At 37.8% G+C, this 18,656-nt stretch overlaps 3 protein-coding genes and 1 pseudogene across 5 annotated transcripts; all 4 read right to left on the bottom strand.

The window, feature by feature from the left end:
- Window positions 1-9,506: 9,506 nt before the first annotated feature.
- Window positions 9,507-11,481, bottom strand: LOC18014772 (single-stranded DNA-binding protein, mitochondrial). 2 transcript variants are annotated; one of them, XM_006396903.2, is made up of 7 exons: window positions 11,320-11,481; window positions 11,084-11,178; window positions 10,790-10,947; window positions 10,343-10,551; window positions 9,989-10,089; window positions 9,843-9,902; window positions 9,507-9,748 (listed from the first exon to the last, which is right to left on the bottom strand). In XM_006396903.2, exons 2-7 carry the CDS (start codon window positions 11,142-11,144, stop codon window positions 9,732-9,734), a joined length of 606 nt encoding a protein of 201 aa, XP_006396966.1. In that variant the 5' UTR covers window positions 11,145-11,178; window positions 11,320-11,481; the 3' UTR covers window positions 9,507-9,731. The 2 variants fall into 2 exon arrangements, with proteins under 2 accessions (XP_006396966.1, XP_006396967.1); XM_006396904.2 differs by having other exon boundaries at window positions 11,084-11,191; window positions 11,320-11,449.
- Window positions 11,482-11,777: 296 nt separating this feature from the next.
- LOC18014520 lies at window positions 11,778-12,665 on the bottom strand (annotated as a pseudogene).
- A 1,154-nt stretch (window positions 12,666-13,819) lies between these two features.
- Window positions 13,820-15,898, bottom strand: LOC18014519 (U11/U12 small nuclear ribonucleoprotein 59 kDa protein). The gene is made up of 9 exons (XM_006396900.2): window positions 15,829-15,898; window positions 15,518-15,706; window positions 15,072-15,393; window positions 14,902-14,985; window positions 14,761-14,826; window positions 14,566-14,638; window positions 14,168-14,481; window positions 14,050-14,090; window positions 13,820-13,960 (listed from the first exon to the last, which is right to left on the bottom strand). The coding sequence occupies exons 2-9, from the start codon at window positions 15,670-15,672 to the stop codon at window positions 13,870-13,872; spliced, it is 1,146 nt and encodes a 381-aa protein (XP_006396963.1). The 5' UTR covers window positions 15,673-15,706; window positions 15,829-15,898; the 3' UTR covers window positions 13,820-13,869.
- A 181-nt stretch (window positions 15,899-16,079) lies between these two features.
- On the bottom strand, window positions 16,080-18,054 carry LOC18014869 (DNA-directed RNA polymerase III subunit RPC8). 2 transcript variants are annotated; one of them, XM_024154295.1, is made up of 9 exons: window positions 17,982-18,054; window positions 17,813-17,910; window positions 17,416-17,528; window positions 17,229-17,324; window positions 17,036-17,123; window positions 16,824-16,908; window positions 16,639-16,708; window positions 16,462-16,551; window positions 16,080-16,358 (listed from the first exon to the last, which is right to left on the bottom strand). In XM_024154295.1, the coding sequence occupies exons 3-9, from the start codon at window positions 17,524-17,526 to the stop codon at window positions 16,284-16,286; spliced, it is 615 nt and encodes a 204-aa protein (XP_024010063.1). In that variant the 5' UTR covers window positions 17,527-17,528; window positions 17,813-17,910; window positions 17,982-18,054; the 3' UTR covers window positions 16,080-16,283. The 2 variants fall into 2 exon arrangements, with proteins under 2 accessions (XP_024010063.1, XP_006396961.1); XM_006396898.2 differs by having other exon boundaries at window positions 17,813-18,014.
- Window positions 18,055-18,656: the final 602 nt, after the last annotated feature.

Here is an 18,656-nt window from a genome sequence, read left to right as displayed (position 1 = left end):
TGCAAAACCCTAAGAAAGGTTGGTAAATCGACTCTAGAACCCTTTTTCTACTTATTTTCGTTTTTGGTTCTTCTTGTTTCAGGTTATGAAGCAATGAACCATATGAAACGAAATTACTACTATGAGGGAGGTTTTTACAACACTCCTCAAGCCACTCGACGCCAAGAAGCACAATACATTTGTGATCTCTCCTCAATGGATCAGAATTCAATTCCGAACCACCACACAAGAGGACTTCGCAGCCACAACAAATCAATTCGCGAAGGTTTAAAGGAACAAGGATTCTACTGGGACCACGACCCTTATTCAACTTACAATGCCCACAGAGATATCCATGATCCTCTCTTTGATGAAGATATGTCATCTGTCTCCCAAACCGAGATTGATGATATGCTTCAGGAGCTCAATGAACCTATGGATGACGGGTATTGGGTATCTTGTGAAGTAGATGGAGAATCCTCCATCAAGTTCGTTATAAAGAGGCCATCAAATGAAATTCCTTTGGATCATCACGTCATGGAAGCCAGTCATCAAGAAAAAGGAGAACCTATTTCTATCCCTAGTGACGATCTCGTCTCTACCGATTCATTCAAGTGTTTTGGAGACAACAAACAAGATCATAAGTCCCTTCCTCTTGATGAACCAAAGCCTTTTTCTCCTTCAGCTCCTCACCACCTTGACTGTAAGACAGACCACGTGGAAGATGAGACACTAATGGTGACATCAAAACCACCATTGGAGGTGCTTACTAAGACGAAGGATTCCGAGAAGTTTGATGCCCCATTCTTAATCAAGGAAGTGAAATTTCGTGATTCTCTTTCTGATACTGGACCTTCTGTGAATCTCATACCAAATACCACTGCAGAGAATATAGGTATTTCAATTTTTCATCCTTTTAAGATTTACATTCACTATAGAGGTTTTTCTGGTGCAGCTCCACTTGGTTTCAGACCCGAATTGCCTTTTCAAGGGGAAGTTTGTCTTGTTTCTACTGATTTCCATGTTATGGAGATGAGAAAGGATGGAACAAAACCCTTGATATTAGATACTTCGTTCCTGGAATCTGTTGAAACAGTCATCGACTACCCGAATCAATGTATGAGTTTCACAAAGATCGACAAGAAAACCTTACATCCGGCGATTCCTACAAGGAACTCTCATTGTCTGACAATAGGCAGCATAGAAGATCCAATATTTGACCCAGGAGGAGCTACAAAGGATGTTGGATACGTTCTAGAAAGAAGAGCACCCAAAGAAAACGCCGGATTCACAAGCTTGACAAACAAAGGTACTTTCTTATGTACACCTTCAACTAATGCTCATATGAGAGGTGATGGAGATTTAATTGAAGCAAGAGTGAAGCTTAAATGGCTCTCAATACTCTTTTCCGAAGACTCTCCACAAGGAAAGAGAATTGGAGACAAGAAGCAAGAGGATCTGAACATCTTTCCTAGGACATTCGGCACCGCGGTCGCGTGTGCGCTACCAGCGGCCAACCCATATTTCTCCGCGGTCGCGACACTTCCACCCGCGGCCAAACCACCTTTCCCCGCGGTCGCAAAACTTCCACCCGTGGAGAATGCTCTTTATACCGACCCTTGGACAGTTCAAGCCATGGCGACACCTCTCCAACCAAATTGTCCTCACCTTGGATGCTTAACCATCTCCACCACTTCAGATCATAAAGAATCATCTGTCCTTGTATCTTGCAACATGGTTCAATGTCATGAAGTGAGAGAGACCTTATTCACCTCATCATACAAGCATCTAAGACGTTCTCCTATCACAAGTGTTGTTGAAGACTCATGCCTCAAAGGAGCTCCAAGACTGATTTTTTTATCCTGGAGGAGGCTACCATCTCGAACCTGAGGACAAAATTTCCAATTGGGAATGGCGTTATAAGGAATATACAAAGGAAAGCAACAAGATGTCGAAAAAGACTTGTCTCAGGACAAAGTTTTCTTCATTGGACTAAGCCACGTCCAACACCAAAAGTCGAGCTAAATGACTTAAAACAGAAGCGCTTAATGGGAGGCAACCCATTTAGGTATTGTTTTCTTTTGAATTTTTTTTTTCTTTTTTCCATTGATCTTTTTCTTTTTCTTAGTTTCAGTGTTTCTTGTAAAATAAAAAATCCAAAAAAAAACAAAAAAACCCGAAAAAACCAAAAAGAAGAATGATCCCTGACTGCTCGGCCCAGCGGGAACCAAGAAGAAGCAGGAACAGGCCGCGATATAAGCTCCCGCGGTCGCAGATGCTCTGAACGCAGGAAACACACGTTCGACCGCGGCCGCGTCTTTCTGACCGCGGTCGAGCACCGGTTTGCCGCGGTCGCGTGGCTCCTGACCGCGGCAAATGGTCGTTGAGATCAAACCCGACCCCAAACCACCCACTTCACCTCATTCCACCTCACCAATCTCCACTCCACCTCATTCATCACTTCCCACCACCTTCATCACCACCTATCACCTTCCCAAACCTCTTCGAATGAATCCGGTTCATCACCACCAGCATCCCGGATCCAGGTAAGTTCTCTTTGGCCTTACCAATTCGATTATCTATGCATTTTTCTCATCCAATCTCGACTTGTTTCACACTGAGGACAGTGTGATTTAAGTCTGGGGGAGGATTTCATTCCTTTCTAACCACTTTTCTTTCATGAGTCTGGCATTATCTACAATTTTTGCATTTTCCTTAAAGTTTTTCAAAATCGGTTTTCAAAACAAAATACGTTTTAAAGGGAATGGTGAACATGAATCAATGATAGTTTACTGTGTGCTTTTAGACTGTTCCTAGTGACATGCTCATTCATGATTTAGGACTAGATTAGGCGGTAGCTCACCACATTTGAAACGAAGTACCCCAGAGGAATTTGAATGATTTCGATTTAGATTAAGGAATAAACTAGCTCTGTTTTATTTGGACCTAACTTGGACTTAATTTTCTCATTGAAACATTAGACCAGGGAAACGAATCATACATTCAGGACTCTTTTATCCTTTTACCACTATATGTTGATCCTGAATGGCTAGTTCATCTTTAGCTAGTTCCCCACCTTAACCAGTCCTCTTTCAAACCACATGCACTCTTGTTTTCTATTGTCTTATATGCAGATAAGTGCAAAAACGTTGGAGAGAAAGAGGAACATCGGTAACCAAGGACAGAGACCTGTGATTTGCCGGAAAAGTTCCTGGAAGAACTCAACAGAAAAGGAAGCTCAGTTTGCCTTAGAAAAATCTCAAATTTTGGTACAATCTCGTCCTCTAGTCTCTCTCTCTTTAAAAGGCATTTCCTTTCGTTCAAAAAAAAAAAAAAAAAAAATCCGAAAATAAGAAAAGAAAGGAATACACTAGCTCTGTTTTATTTGGACCTAACTTGGACTTAATTTTCTCATTGAAACATTAGACCAGGGAAAACAATCATACATTCAGGACTCCTTTATCCTTTTACCACTATATGTTGATCCTGAATGGCTAGTTCATCTTTAGCTAGTTTCCCACCTTAACCAGTCCTCTTTCAAACCACATGCACTCTTGTTTTCTATTGTCTTATATGCAGATAAGTGCAAAAACGTTGGAGAGAAAGAGGAACATCGCAGTTTTCAGTACCCAAGGACAGAGACCTGTGATTTGCCGGAAAAGTTCCCGGAAGAACTCAACAGAAGAGGAAGCTCAGTTTGCCTTAGAAAAATCTCAAATTTTGGTACAATCTCGTCCTCTAGTCTCTCTCTCTTTAAAAGGCATTTCCTTTCGTTCAAAAAAAAAAAAATTCCGAAAATAAGAAAAGAAAGGAAATAAAAGCCTTAGAGAGTCTAGAGAGATCGAATTTTAAGTCCCAAGGCAACTGGAGTTCGATTTTATGGAATTTTGGAGATCATTTTCTGATTCCCGGAAAGAATCTAAGTCTGGGGGAATAGCTGTTCACAACAAAGGAGGAAGGATTATGCAACAACATTTGGCAAGAAGAAGTGACTGAATATTGCGGTCATCAACAGGTCCTTATCTCTCTTGCGGTTTTGCATATTATCTTGCATCCTCCAGATTCATCAGGTAACCCAAAACACTTTAACTCCACCACTTAAACAGCCCTTTAATGCCAAACGCCGTCTACCCTAGATGATCATTTAATGAGAACACACTATTGAACTTAATGAATATAGAGAGCTAGTTGACTGGAATCAAGATTTAGATTGTTTAATTTTTGCATGACGGAAAAAGTGGACTAGTATCTTTTGTGTATTGGTGAGAATTTTCTAGACTAATTTGTGGATTGATGCACGATCTTTGGTCCTAGTTTAGGAGTTCATGTCTCTGAGATTTGTGCATTCCCTATTTTTGTTTTCACTTAACCAGTTTACGCTTTTGCTTTGTTTGAGGACAGACAAAGGTTTAAGTCTGGGGGAGTTGATAACACCGTATTTCGACCACTTTTATGGATCGTTTTGAAATACTTTTTCTATGTTTTTAATTGTTTAAGTACTTTTATTACGTTTTTCTAGTATTTGTAGTTCCAAAACTCTTTTCAGGTATCTTTGGGAAAAGCTTAACAAAATAGATAGAAAATCAGATTTCAGCTCAGAGTCAAACCGTCAGAAGATCACCCCCGATTGAAGGCTTTCTCACCGTCTGATCCAGCTCAAATTTGGAGATCTTAAAGATGGAAGTATCAGCTTTCCAGCACACTTTACAGCTTGGCAATCCAACGGTTCAATCAAAAGATACACGAAGAGCAAGATGTCTCGTAAACCAGCCGGCAAGCGTTTCCACCCGCGGCCAACAAGCCATTCTCCGTGGTCACAACCACCGTGACCGCAGCCAGCCACCCATTCCCCGCGGTCACGCACATCCCGACCGCGGCTAGCTAACTCCGACTTTGAAGGCCCATTTCTGAAGCCCGTATCATTTTCACAGCCTCAATTCCGGAACCCTAGACACCAGAGAGTATTGGAGACTATAAATACATGTCATTTAGGTCGTTTTTAAGAAGAGAAGAAGAGAGATGAAATATTTTACAGAAATTTTACTTTAAGCTTTGTTTTTAGGTTTTAGGGAGAGAGAGATCTGTCTCTTGAACCCTTGTTCTTTCTTTTTCAATTTCGGTTTCTATTCTACTTTTTAATACTATGTTTTTGATTTCGTTTATTATGTCTGAGTAATTTTATTGTTGGGTCTAAGGGATTTTCGATGAGGATTTATATGCTCGGTGAGGATTCCATGAGCTTTTGAGCCGAATCTTAGAACTTTTTCTTCTGAATTTGTTTTTATTGCATGAGAGTAGCGTCATGAACTACAATCTGATCCAGATGCTTGGTGACACGAAAGAGTTCATCCGGTGTCAGATCTAGTTTGGGAGAGCAAAACAAACATAGGAGTGAAAACCTACCTATGGGCGATTTGTGAATGCTGACGAGTCTTAAACATAATGCATCTCTTCTTTTCCAGGGCCAGAGTGGAAACCTACTAGTCAGGGTTGAGAGAGATAGTTGTCTATGATCACGACAGTGGCGTATTCATACGTCCGTGACTCCAGTTCGAAAAGTTTAAGCTAAGATCTTATCAAATTTACTCTCTAGCAATGTTTTGAATCGTTCATACCCCTTAGAAAACTTCCCTGAACCCCAGCGCCTCTTTTCTTATAGATTTACACCGATTTTCATTCAAAATTTAGTCTAGTTTATTTACTCTTTCAATCGATTTTCATTCAAGCAATTAGGTTAGCCGTTTTCCCGTTTTAACCCGTTTTCGTTAAATTTAGTTATTAGGTCATTTTAATTCCCGTAGTTTCTCTTTAAAATTCGTTTTTACGTTTTAAACACACCACCAAAACCCTCACAAAAAAAGTCTGGTTCTAGACTTCCTTACTTCATATTTCTTTCGAAGGCTTTTGCAGGAAAGATCCTCCTTCCCTGTGGATTTGATCCCTAAGTACTACAATCGATCAGTTGTGCACTTGCGGTTATTGATTTCATTTTGGGTAAAACTTGACACCCTCACTACACACCACATCAGTTGACCCCACATGCCTGTTATGCGGTATTGGAAATGAATCAAGAGATCATCTGTTTTTTGAATGCACATACTCTCGTGTAATATGGTTACGGGTTTCTGGATTTCTAAGGCTATCTTCTCAGCCCCTATTGTGGAATGATGTTCTATCTTGGCTCCCCCATGCTTCTAACAACTCGAGTATTTCTCTTGCGCTTCTCCAAGCTTGGCAAGGGTGTATTTATGCTATTTGGACCGAGAGAAATAGAAGATCTCATCAGGGAACAACTCTCTCCCCAGAAGTCGTGGCCAAATCCCTTCTCGCCTCTCTGAAGAACAAAAGCATTGCGCTGCAACAGATGGGCTCTTTTCATGGCCTCTCCCTCTTTGATCTTTGGTCTCTCACATGAGTCCTGCCTATGTGAACATGGTACTAGATGATCCTTCTCTATTACCCTCTCAATCCGGTGTTGGATTGCTTTCCTTCTTCCTAATGTAATCTCCCCTTTTTTTATGCTATGTAAACTTTTTTTTTCAATATATTTAAGCAAACCTTTTAACAAAAAAAAAAAGTTATATAGATATAATGTAATAATAAATGTGCTTCTATAAAACGTGCAGGTTTTGGTCAATAAATATAATAAACATCAGAGCAATTTCAAGGAAGTAATAAATCCAAAAATTATGTGAATGATGTGTTTTTTTTTTAATGTGTTATCAGTTATAATATAGCTCATGGTAAACATCTACAGTAAAACTTCTATAAATTAATAATATCGGGACTACAATATTTTATTAATTTATCGAGTTATTAATTAATCGATATAAAAATTAGTCTAAAAAACTAATTTGGGATTTAAGAAATATATTAATTTATCGAGGTATTAATTTATCGAATATTAATTTATAGAGGTTATACTGTATATGAAACTGTTACTAACATATTGGCAAACATTGTGAACAAAGATGCATTAATTAGATATACTCAACAAAGTTTCCAAAGCTTATGATCTCATTAAAACAGTTGATGAGCAGAGATCCTAAATTATGGTAATGTCACTTTTCTTTTTGTTTAATGATTTAACTAAACTCAAAATGTCCTTTCATCTAATCTCCATAATTGATTATGCGAGTTAATTTTCGACAAAGCATTGACTGTCATTGTTTCTGGGTGGATGTCCTGTGGCTTTCCACGAACCGATTTAAAGAGGATCGGCTAGTTGATACGATGAATCAATGATTTTTTATTTATTTAAAAAACAGTGAATTTGGTTTGCAACATTCTACCTAATTTTCTTATACCAGTAGAAGTGTCATTTTAGAAATAATAAATATCTTATATGAAAGTATAATGATATACAACAATCAGACGAAGTAACAATGCAATAGATAATATGCTCTTCACATAGTTACATATAGAACCACTATAAAACCATTATAAAACCACTATATACAATAAAAAATAAATTAATAATGTTGAAATTTTGATATTTTATTAATTTATAGAGTTATTCATTTATAGATTTCTAATAAAAAATATTTTTTATTTTTTAATAATTTTAAAAGAGATTTTTTAATGATTTTACTCTTTGAAACATTAATTCTAAAATTAAAGATGAGTTACAAGAAATTTTAAATTTAAAATAAATAAATTTTTTTACTAAACTCATATTTTAGTAGATTATCTCACTTATATATTTATATTAAATTTTATTTATGATAATTATTAATTTATAATATTAATGGGACTATATATTTTCATATGAGTTTTATTAAAATTATTATTTTATTATCTTATCGATTTGTATTAAATTTTGTACCGGTCTAATTTGAAACCGGAAAATTTTATTAATTTATAGAGTTTATTAATTTATCGAATATTAATTTATAGAGTTTCTACTGTACATATTAATCATATGGATTTTTACTGACTTTGTAATTTGAACTTGTGCATTATCATTAGTTGTTGTATAACTATGTAATTCATAACTACTGGATATTTAGACTTTTTTCGGTCGGAGATGCTAACGATAGCGACTAAATTATGTTTATTTTGTAGTTGTTAAATCAACGATTATGAAACGAATAAGATCTGAACACATCTTTCTTTGTTTCACAGTTTGAAATTTGAATATTATCACTTCAAATACTTTTTATTTATTAAAAATAATAATTAAAAGGAAAACGTAATCTTTCTCCTTTCCTCTGCGTCGGAGGTCTTCTCTCGTTACCGGCGCTCTTCGCCAAGCCGTGAGAAGGCCTTCCCTGGTCTCTTAGTTGCTGCTTGCTATTCATCAACGGAAGAAAACTGCAGCGGTGAAGTGGATGTGTCTTCTGTTCTTCTCCGCGGCGCTGTGGTGAGGACTCCAGTATGGCGAGTTGTTGCGGAAGCTCCAAGGCCTTGGCTTTGAATAATCAGTGGTCTTCGGTAGGTTTTCGTTTCTGCGACTTGTCGTTTCTGGTGGTGGTGGTATAGATAGGTTTACATCGACGGTTTCTTGTGCGAAGTGGTTGTATGAGCTGGGTGTAGATCTGTTTTGCCTCTGCTTCTCTGGTTTGGGCTGCTAGCTTGGCTCCGTGTGTTTCTTAGCCATGTTTTGCCCTTTCTTTTGTGCTATGGTTTGCGTTGAGGTTTAATCTTGGGGTTTGTCTTTTGGTTAGTAGCTCGTTGTAGACGCATCTACTAGCTCGGCTCTGGCTTGTTTGGAGTTTGGATTTGGGTTTAAGGCGTTACAGTGGGTTGGTCTTCAGTTTTGCTCTGGCGGAATGCCGCTTGCCATTCCTTGCTATATATCTGTAAGTGGATATAGCTTGTACGCTTTTGATCTTCTTTGATGAATCCCCAATCGAAGTTCAAGGTTTATATCCTTGAGACTCGGTCATCTCAAGTTCGTTTGGCCTTTTGGAGTGGCAATGATGGTTTTAGCTTCTGGTCTCTGGTCTTTTTTGGTCCTGCTTTCGTCATCGATGGTCGCTGTTGGAATAGCTCTTCTCAAGGCTCTGGTTCTTTGGTGCAACTCTGGTGTCTACAGGTTGGGTATTCGATCTCGGGACTATTCTTGCTCGGAGTTTCAGTTTTAGTGTTATGGAGTTTTTGTTTTCAATTCTCTTATACCGTTTTCGTTGATTTTACAATCTCTCTTTTTGTATGGGGCTTTGATTCCCATGTATAGGTTTTTTTGTCTCCGAAGATATTTTCGTTTTCTGTCGACTTATGTATTCTTTTTGGCTTAATAAAAAAAGTCAGTGAAAAAAAAAACGAATAAAATTATTGTATTACTACCGCTAATCAGTCGAAACCACAACACAAATGTTTATTTCCTCGAAAGACGAAACCATGTTTGTCAAATATCAAACGAACTTGGCCCCAAAAGTTTTTGAGATCAACAACTTTGTCTCACCGTTTTTCGTGGGCCTTTAACCCAATTCGTAATCTTGCCTTACATATTTTAAATTCTTCTTTGTTTCTCTCTCGTTTTCACTTTATTTTTCGTTTCAAAATCACATCACACGGGTTTCTTCTCGTTCATTGCAGTGAAACCTAAATAACCGTAGATTTGGTTAACCGGAAGTTTAGTAAAACTAAACTAATGAACACATCAACACACTAGTTTTGATCGAAATTACATAAATGCCCCTGAACTACATACGAAGGAACTCGGTGCTCACAATGGACAAAACAAAGACAACCAAACTGTTTGTCGATTCCCTTTTTCCCTCCGGCCACCGGAATATTCCTGCTCCGACTTAAATCAATCCTTCTTCTGTCAAATGACGAACAAAGATTAAACAACAAAAAAAAAAAATCTCTCTTTTTTAATGGAACATTTAGCTGAATAAGATATAATGATAACTTACTTAGTTCATCGAAAGAGATTTTGCTAATGCTTTCCCCGTATTTGATCAACCGAATCTTCCCTACAAAAAAACACAAAAGTATCGTATGTCAGCAAGAAACCAGTGATAAAACCGATGATCAGGATCAACAACATGAACATACATACCATCACGGCGAATGCAAATCTCAGGGATACTCTTGACTTCACTACTGATGCTATCATTATACACTCTAGTCTCAATATCACCTTCCACATACACTGATGAGCTGTAACAAAGCACCAGTAACAAAGTTTAGATATAAAAACCAACACCTTCACCTCCAATTCATTAACTTGACACCATAATGAATCGAGCAAATAGAGAAGAAACAGATAAAAGACATGGCAAGAGATTTGTGAACTCAGAGTTGATATGTACAATTTTACATCTTAAATGACCTGGGGTTAGAACTGATAACAATTGTTTAACACAATTCATTGCTTGGTTTATGATAGTTTAACCATGTAGTAAAAGCTTACTTTTTAGCGAGTTTTTGGACAGCGTAAGAGCCAAGCACCGCATTGTGCACGGCGATTCTATGCCACTGAGCTGGTTTTGGCTGATTTGTTGCTCCCATAAGCCTCTGGTCAAACATGCCTCCTGTTCCTACCGTGAAGATCGTCACTGTTCTCCCGCTCCTTAAGATCTTCTGTAACGGTGCTTGCCCTACTTTACCACAAATTATCGCCTGTCCGAAACAGAGAAGATGAAAATGTGAACACAAGTAGATGAAGAAATGATGTTGCAACAAGGTCATGAATTATGATTCGATCATCGGTTTACACTAGTTCAGGGCATGATTTAGGACTGAACAAATGGGTTAATGGAAACAAGCAATTGAACAGTTGGATAAGCCTAATTTGATTCTAATGTTCTTCAAGCTAAACAATTGTTAACAATAAGTATAAGAGATGAGTCATTTTTACCCTATGGACACCGCGAAATCCCCAACCTTTACGGGGATCAACACCATGAGGCTGAAGCTCAGGTCTCTCTGAGATGTTTTCTTCGAAATCTTCTTCCACACCTTCATCGATCGGACCAGTAGAGAACCACAATCTTGAGCCTTTCTCAGCACTTACTGCTACACTCACATAACACACAAGAAGAAAACAGATGATAAATCAAACACATTTCCAAGAAATTAAGGGTTTAGCAATTAAAAAAAGAAGCAGACATCTGAGTGGTAATGGAAAGAAGACGTAGAGAGAGAGAGATACCCAGAGGAGATATCGGAGAGAATCTGAGAAGCTTAGAGACTCGAACGGAGAGTGAGTTCATCTTTAATCAAAAACTGGTTCTGAGGATGTGATGTCTGCAAAAATGCACTGATCCCTCGAAATTAGGGTTTGCAGATCGCAGCGATTCAACAATTAGATCCAGACTAATTACGATTAAATCTTTGAAACGAAACCAAAGCAGGATTTGGTGTAAGAGGAAAATGGAATAAGCTTACCAATGAGTTTTCAGAAAAAGAGAGAGAGAGCAAGGATGAACAAACAAAAGGACGTTGAAGAGTCTTTTCCTTTAAACCCTGCGTGAAGCTTTTTAGGGTTTTGAATAAGGGAAGAAGACAAAAAATGATGTGAACGGGAAATGTTCCGAGGAAGAGGACGACGGAAACCTTATGTTTCCCAAATTACCCTTCTCTGTAGTTCCAAATTTATTCTTCTATGTATCGAAGAAATTAATTTTCGAAATTCACTTATCAAAGCCAAATTCACAAAAATTGCTATACTGTAGTTAGCAATGAAAATCGCATTATGTATTGAGAAATACATTTCATCAAATTATATCAGCGATATTTTTTTAGTCAATTACAGGTAGTAAACAAACCATTATATTTATTTAAACAGTTCAATTATGTTGGAAACGACGAGGAAACTCACATAATAATGAATAATGCAACTAGAGAGCATTGCGAATCTACAAAGCTGAGACATTAAATCAAAAGATTTTAACTTTACACATAATGGGCTATAAAACTAACAACTAATCTTTGGTTCCTCTTTACATTTGTTTATTTGGTTCGTCTATAGAGAGGGAAAGAGACTCTTTGAGGAATTTGTCTTTGGAGTTTGTAGTTCCTGAGATGATTGTGTCATTTCTGCATCATCCTCTGTTTCCTCAGGTTCTGTTGAAGCTGTCTTCTTTGGAATAACGAGCTGGTAGTTTGGGCTAAGCAATATGTCATGTCCTGCAATCGATTTTGGCAAATGAATCTTGTTCCTGCTTGCAGAAAGTTGTAGAAGTACCTAATAACAAAAAAAAAAAAAAGCTCAGAAACCAACGACTTGGATTGGGTAGACTTTGACACGATCATCTTCTTGGTAAATGAATTTCTATGGTCACAAGGATATTGCTCACAATAAAACCAAAAAAAAGGATATTGCTCACTACTCAAAATCACGATGGATAATTCTCTAATCATTCACATAGCAATTACCAAGTTACTAATCATATCACATCTATTTGCAGACAATACAACCTAAATAACAAGAAACCGAAAATGAGAAATTGACAACAATGGATATATATACCTCTCTATGAGGTGGTTGTGAGAAGCTGAAATTAACTTTGGATTGAATAGCGAGCTTCACATCGTCACAGTCAATGGTAGATTTGCTAGCATGATCTGAGTAAACCTGAGCATCAGTCAACACATCGACCACATACTTGTTATCATAATTCGAGAAACTGGTGCATCACACGGGGCTCGTAGTTCTCCACACCCATGGACTTAAGCAGAGATTTTACAATCTTGACATCTCTCGGTACACCTCCTTTACCTTCTCCAGCCATGTTTTCACTACACAGAATGAGAAACAAAAACAAATCACTGGTTAGGCTACATAGTAACTTTTGACAAACAAATAAACATCTTTCTTTACATAGATTTAAGATGTTGCACAAGCTTGGATCTAATCTCACAAGCAGAAACATCATAAAACAGTTGCAAAAGAACAAAACTAGATTCAGGTGCTTTAATTCCTAAACATAGAACCCGAATAGATAACCACAGAAAGTGGTAAAGAAAAATTATGCATTCTAAAAGTCACGGAGAAAGCATTTGAAGCTTCTATATCATAAGGGCAAAGGTTAGAGCTTAGTGAATCCGAGAAAACGAAGACGGATACAAAAGAGGCAAAATAAAGATTTAACCTGGCCGAAATAATTTCATCAATATGTTCCAAACACACAAGATTCTATGCCCCAGATCAAACAAAAATCAAAAATATCTTTAGCAAACCATAGTAAGGCTAAAAAATGTCAATTCCGTGACTAGTCTTTACAAATCGATTGTGAAGAATTTGACATTTTTACTATGTACGAAAGTAATTGTTCATCTTGATTTTGACTTGTTAACAATAACGCCTTTGCTACATGTATATTATGAAACTACATTGAGTTTTCGAATTTCTTAGGATCTGACAACGTAAACTCTTATGCTAGTAGCAGCCTCTTCACCTATGGAGATAACTTGATCGAACTTAACCATTACTAATGAAGCTAAAATAAGGACACTGAGTCTACGAGAATTATCATTTCAGGTGTAATTCCTAAAGCAGCATTTAGCATCTCTAAGAGTCTAGAGACAGAGGACGATATCATTATAAGCAGAAACTGGCAAGCAACAATGAAGGAAGGAGAAGAGAAGAGGATACTCACAAAGCCGCAGCCTTTGAATCGGCAATGACGACAGCTTCAAGGATTTCACCGTACTACGAAGGTTACTTCATCGTCTGCGAAAGACACTGCCACTACAACAGCCTGCGAGAGAAAGATAGGTAGGTTTGACTGAAGTGAGCCCAAATGTCATCACGATAGGCCTTTAAATCTGGGTAGAATAACAATGGGGAAACTCTTATCAATATTATTATCTCACGACCAACAACAATGGAACTGAACTGAGGATCTAAGATCAGTTTTTCTTGAAAATTGACCTATTTTTTTATGACTTAGTGTTGTGGTGGCTGAAACCAGCTAGAATCCGATCAGCGACTAACTAGGGTCTTTCTTGCGAGTTATTAACAAGACATGAAGCCCAAATCTCATTAGCTGGCGGCGAAGGCTGCACCCAATTTCCAGGAATCCGGCTGTATAGAGAGAATCAAGACTTTTTCTTGTGAGACAATCATCAAAACCTTGTCTAGATTATGAGAATTATAGAAAATGCTAAACTTACCTTCCTCTGGTACTCAGATATGCATCCCATTCTCGTCTGATCTGTATATGTAAACCATAAATCAGCTGAATCACTTCAATAGATGATAAAAGAGATGGAGACTCAAATTAAACCCTACCTCAATAAGTCTACCCATTTCGAAATTGCTTCCGTAGTAGTAGTGATACATCTCGACCGGTAAACTGGACACATTGTCGCCAACATTGTAAGGAGCTTCCATTGTCTTTTCAGAAGAAGCTGCAACAGCATTGCTTTCTTTATCTGTGTCTTTATTGTTTTTGTTACCGGTGGTGAGAGTAATGTCCTCCTCGGAGGTTATGACATTCTCTTCGTTCTCTGTGTTGGTTAGAAACTGAGCTTGGGTTTCCTCTTGCTCCACCGCAGCACGAACACTCTCGAAGAACTTGTCATCTTCTTCCGGAAGAAAATGCCCTGCATAGTGTCCATATAACCCGTTTACTTTAGTCAGACTCTGGTTTTAGAAACCATTCTACTAACTTCAGATTATTGACATACCTTGCTTCTTCAGTTTTTCGATTCTTAGGGAACGTAACTCTTGCATTTCCTCAACAATTAGAGCTAGTTCAAGCTGAAAACATTGAAAGCCAAGAGATTGTTTGAGGTAAAAGAACCGATAAGAAAAACTCAACGATGATTATACAAAACTTTCTATGAAACCTATGATGTCTGAGATAGCTTTATAAGTCTCACCTCGGGTTCTAATCTCCTTCGCTCTCGTTTTGCCTTGATCTTCTCAATTGCCTTCATCTCGTCGACCTGAAAAATAGACAGACCCTTCAGATACCAAAACGAAAAACACATATCCTTATGGTAAATCCACACTGATATTACCTTTCTGTTTGCCATGTCCTTGGCCATTTCCTTTTCTCTCCATTCATCAGCCTCTTGATCAGCGTGTTCAAATCTTTCAGGCTCCTGAAACCAAAATCATCAGGATGATGATGGCGTCAATAACTCAAATACTGTGATACAAAGCTAAACAAAGAGCTTTCGAATCCAACCTTAGCACGCAGTTCTGCAACACGCCGTCTCTTTCGTTTCTTCCACAGTTTGTTCCTTTTCGATTTCTTCATTTTGCAAGTCAATCTGACTGCAGCAGATTTCTCCTCCCATGGACAGTTCTCGTTAACAACAAAACTAAAAGGCTCAAGCTGTGTTCTTAAGGTAGGCATCAAGGAGTTAGCAGCTTCCACTGAAAGTGTCTCCTGCTGTCCTAAATCCATTTCCATATCTTGTAGATATCTCAAACACTCTACTTGTTCCACAGTTTCCACTGAAATTTTGGCATCTTTGATCGTCCTCAATGCATCCAGTTCCTTCTCACTATGAATTTGTATTCGCGAATGTGTTTTAGCAGATCAAGATTGACTCTGATTCGATATTTGTAATTATCTACAAAAATCAAAAACTGCGACAAGAAAATAAAGTTTCGGGTTTCGTTTCTTACATTGATTTTGCAAGGTTAAACGTATCATGGAGTTGTTTTAGCTGATCGATTATGTTCTTTGCATTCCAAAACACACCGCAACGAGGCGGATCCGGAGGTAGCATCGGATCCCAGTGGAACGGAGGATTTGGAGCCTGAAAATTCGCCGGATTCATCTCGAAGACCTAGAACGATTTCAGCTGCACAAACCTAATGCGAGAGCAACGCAAGAAAAAAAAAAACTTAGAAATCAATTGAATAAGTGAAGTTTACCTAAAAGACAACAAAACCATCGCATGCAAGTTAATTGTGGGAGACTAATGGAGACTTACAGGTGACAATTGTCTACGGAGGACTTCGCCGATATCTCTACTCCGGCGAAAGCAAAAGAAGAGCGCGAGGCGCGAGTTCTAGACGAGAGAGAGATGTTTTATCAATTATTTGGGCCTTGAAATTGATAACGTTGGGCCTTACATCATACCTGGCCCATTATGAGAAGATATAAGCCCATACAAAATGCTTTTGAATCTGCTAAAGTCAACTGAAAGTTTCAGAATTTTGCCCATAAAAGAAGAAGAATATGTTTCAGTATTGGATCTACATTAGCTCAACATTAATCTCATGACCAACAACAATGTAACTGAACTAGGATCTAAGAACAATTTGGTATAATTGTGTTCCTAACTTTCTATATTAGGCGGGGAGAAAGAAGTTTGAAGAAACTTTTAGTCTTGATCAGAACAGGATTTTGCTTCAGTTTGAGAATACGTAGGCTCAGCCTCAGGTCTCACTCTTCTTGATCAATCTGGTCAAAAGACTCCCACCAAGAAACAGGACCCAAGCCATCATCATCTATATTCCCCTGCACATTTCACAAGATTAGATTACTGGACCGAAAAGGGGCAAACCAAAACTTTATTGTTATTATGCAAATACAAGTGGAATAGCTTTACGAACAAACTTACAGTGATCACCATAGGAGCAAAAGGCTTTGAGCCTTCGGTTCGCTCAATTGGAACTGTTGGATAGCTGATGCTCTCAACTCGAAACTTGATCTGCCATATATAAAACATCAGATCATAAAAGACGAAACTTTCAAAAATTCAGGCTTAAAGAAACAAAATGAGGAACCAAAAGTTAACCTGACAAGAGTCGTCGATAATATAGTCTTCTTTCGGTTCCCCAAATTCCCAAACCCATCTCATTTGATTCCTGCAAATAGAAAGAAGAAAAAAACATTGTACTTTGTGTTGCAGTGAAATATACAGATCTGTAGGTACTAAGCTCATACTCATATTCCATAAACTGCAGGACACATTATTCATACCTATTGTAAGGGTCAGGCTCACAGCGGTTAGGTGTAGGTATAAGTGGAGCAGGCACATAAATATCCTCAAAGAATCCAAGTGTTACTGCCAGTTATAGATGAATCATAAGTGTGTAAAATAGCCATAAGTATCAAAAGTATAAGCTAACTTATAAGTCACCAATATCCACAGTAGACTCTTAAAGAAAATTTCAGTCCAATGTAGTACTCACAGCGCAAGCCATTGGCATCAGATTCTTTGAACTTTGCAGCTATGACCTCAGTAACAAATGGACGAAACACTACCATTCTAAATCTCACCTACAAATCACAAAGAAAAGGAAAGAAAAAAGCATAAAACGTCCGAAAAATCATCTGATAAAAGAAGAGAGAGTGTGAGAAAACGATCCTTGATTTGAATCTAACCTTGTAAGTCGCAGCACCATCTCCAGGTAAAACGAAACCTCCTTCTACTGATCTAATGTCGTATATAGATACGCAAAGTCCCAAATCTGCCAAAACCTTTAATACACACAAATCCAATCTGATGAAATCAGCGAGTGTGTATAATAAACAGGCAATGGAAAAACATAACAGAAAAACACAAACAAACCTTGTCCAAGAACAGATTTTGAAGCACCGACTTAATGGCATCTTCGAGGGGGTGGTTAAGGAGATGCGGAGGCACTCTTAGTGTATGCTCGAGCTCGCTAAGAGTGAACATTTCTGCAATTATGTCCAAAGTTGAATTCAAAACGCCTGTTGGTAATTTTCTATGTTCTGTGATCCATTCACACGGTCTATTGAGTTATTTGGATTGCAAGCATCTTTCGATGCCATTACAAATGAAACTAAAACAAGGAATCGGATTCTACAAAAAAAAAAAAATCATTTCAACTGTAATCGCTAAGGCAACATATAGCATCTCTAGAGACAGAGAAAGATGTCATTATAAGCAGGAATTAGCAAGCAACAACAAAGAAGGCAGGAGAAGAGAAGAAGAGACGCACAGTATCGTGTCCTTTGAATCGGCCGGTGTTCTTATAGGCAAAGACGACACCTTCAAAGGATTTAACCGTACTGCTCGAATTGCCAACGAAGGGTTTCACTGTGAAACACAGAAAAAATAAAAAAAGTCGAAGACAGAGATTTAAAAAATCGAAGAAGACGATGAGCAACCTTCAATCTCTACGAAAGACACTGGCTGCAACAGTCTGTAAGAGAAGAAAGAATCTCTCGGCGCAAGTCGGCTGGTTTTATGCGGAAGAAAAAATGACCCAAATTTTATGATGGTGGGCCTTATGGCCCAAATATTGATATAAGAATATGTCTTTCTGGTGCTCTCTCTCCAATTAGAGATGCTCGTAAAGTCTTAAAAAAACATATGAGAGATTAATTACTTACAAAAAAAAAAATCATGACTATATTCCAAGTAAAAATATGACTTTTTAAGATTGTAGTAAGTGGAGCGAACGACACATAGATCTATGTGTGAAAGAGTTGAAGTTTTTGAAGAATTTATTCAAAGAAAAATCATTTGTGGGAAGTGTCAAACCGTCTTCATCTCATTCTAAGTCTAACCAAAGACATAGTTTTTGATGTTGTCGAGTTACGCCATTTAGAAATTATTACATTGGAATTAAATTTTAAAAATGTGCTTATAATATATAAAGGGGCAAGTTTTTGTAAAAATTAGAGGTATGAACTTCAACATGCATCCAATGAGCCTGTTATTAGTAAAGTTAGTTCTTGTGTTTGTTTGATCCAAAGGGATTGTTATATCGAATGATACAAAACTTTGGGAAAAGTTATTTACAAATAACAATAACAATAAGTGTGCCTTTATAAAACGTG

The sequence above is a fragment of the Eutrema salsugineum genome, unplaced genomic scaffold (assembly GCF_000478725.1).
Source record: "Eutrema salsugineum unplaced genomic scaffold, Eutsalg1_0 scaffold_3, whole genome shotgun sequence".
Taxonomy (NCBI): domain Eukaryota; kingdom Viridiplantae; phylum Streptophyta; class Magnoliopsida; order Brassicales; family Brassicaceae; genus Eutrema; species Eutrema salsugineum.
This window is presented reverse-complemented; position numbering and strand designations above follow the sequence as displayed.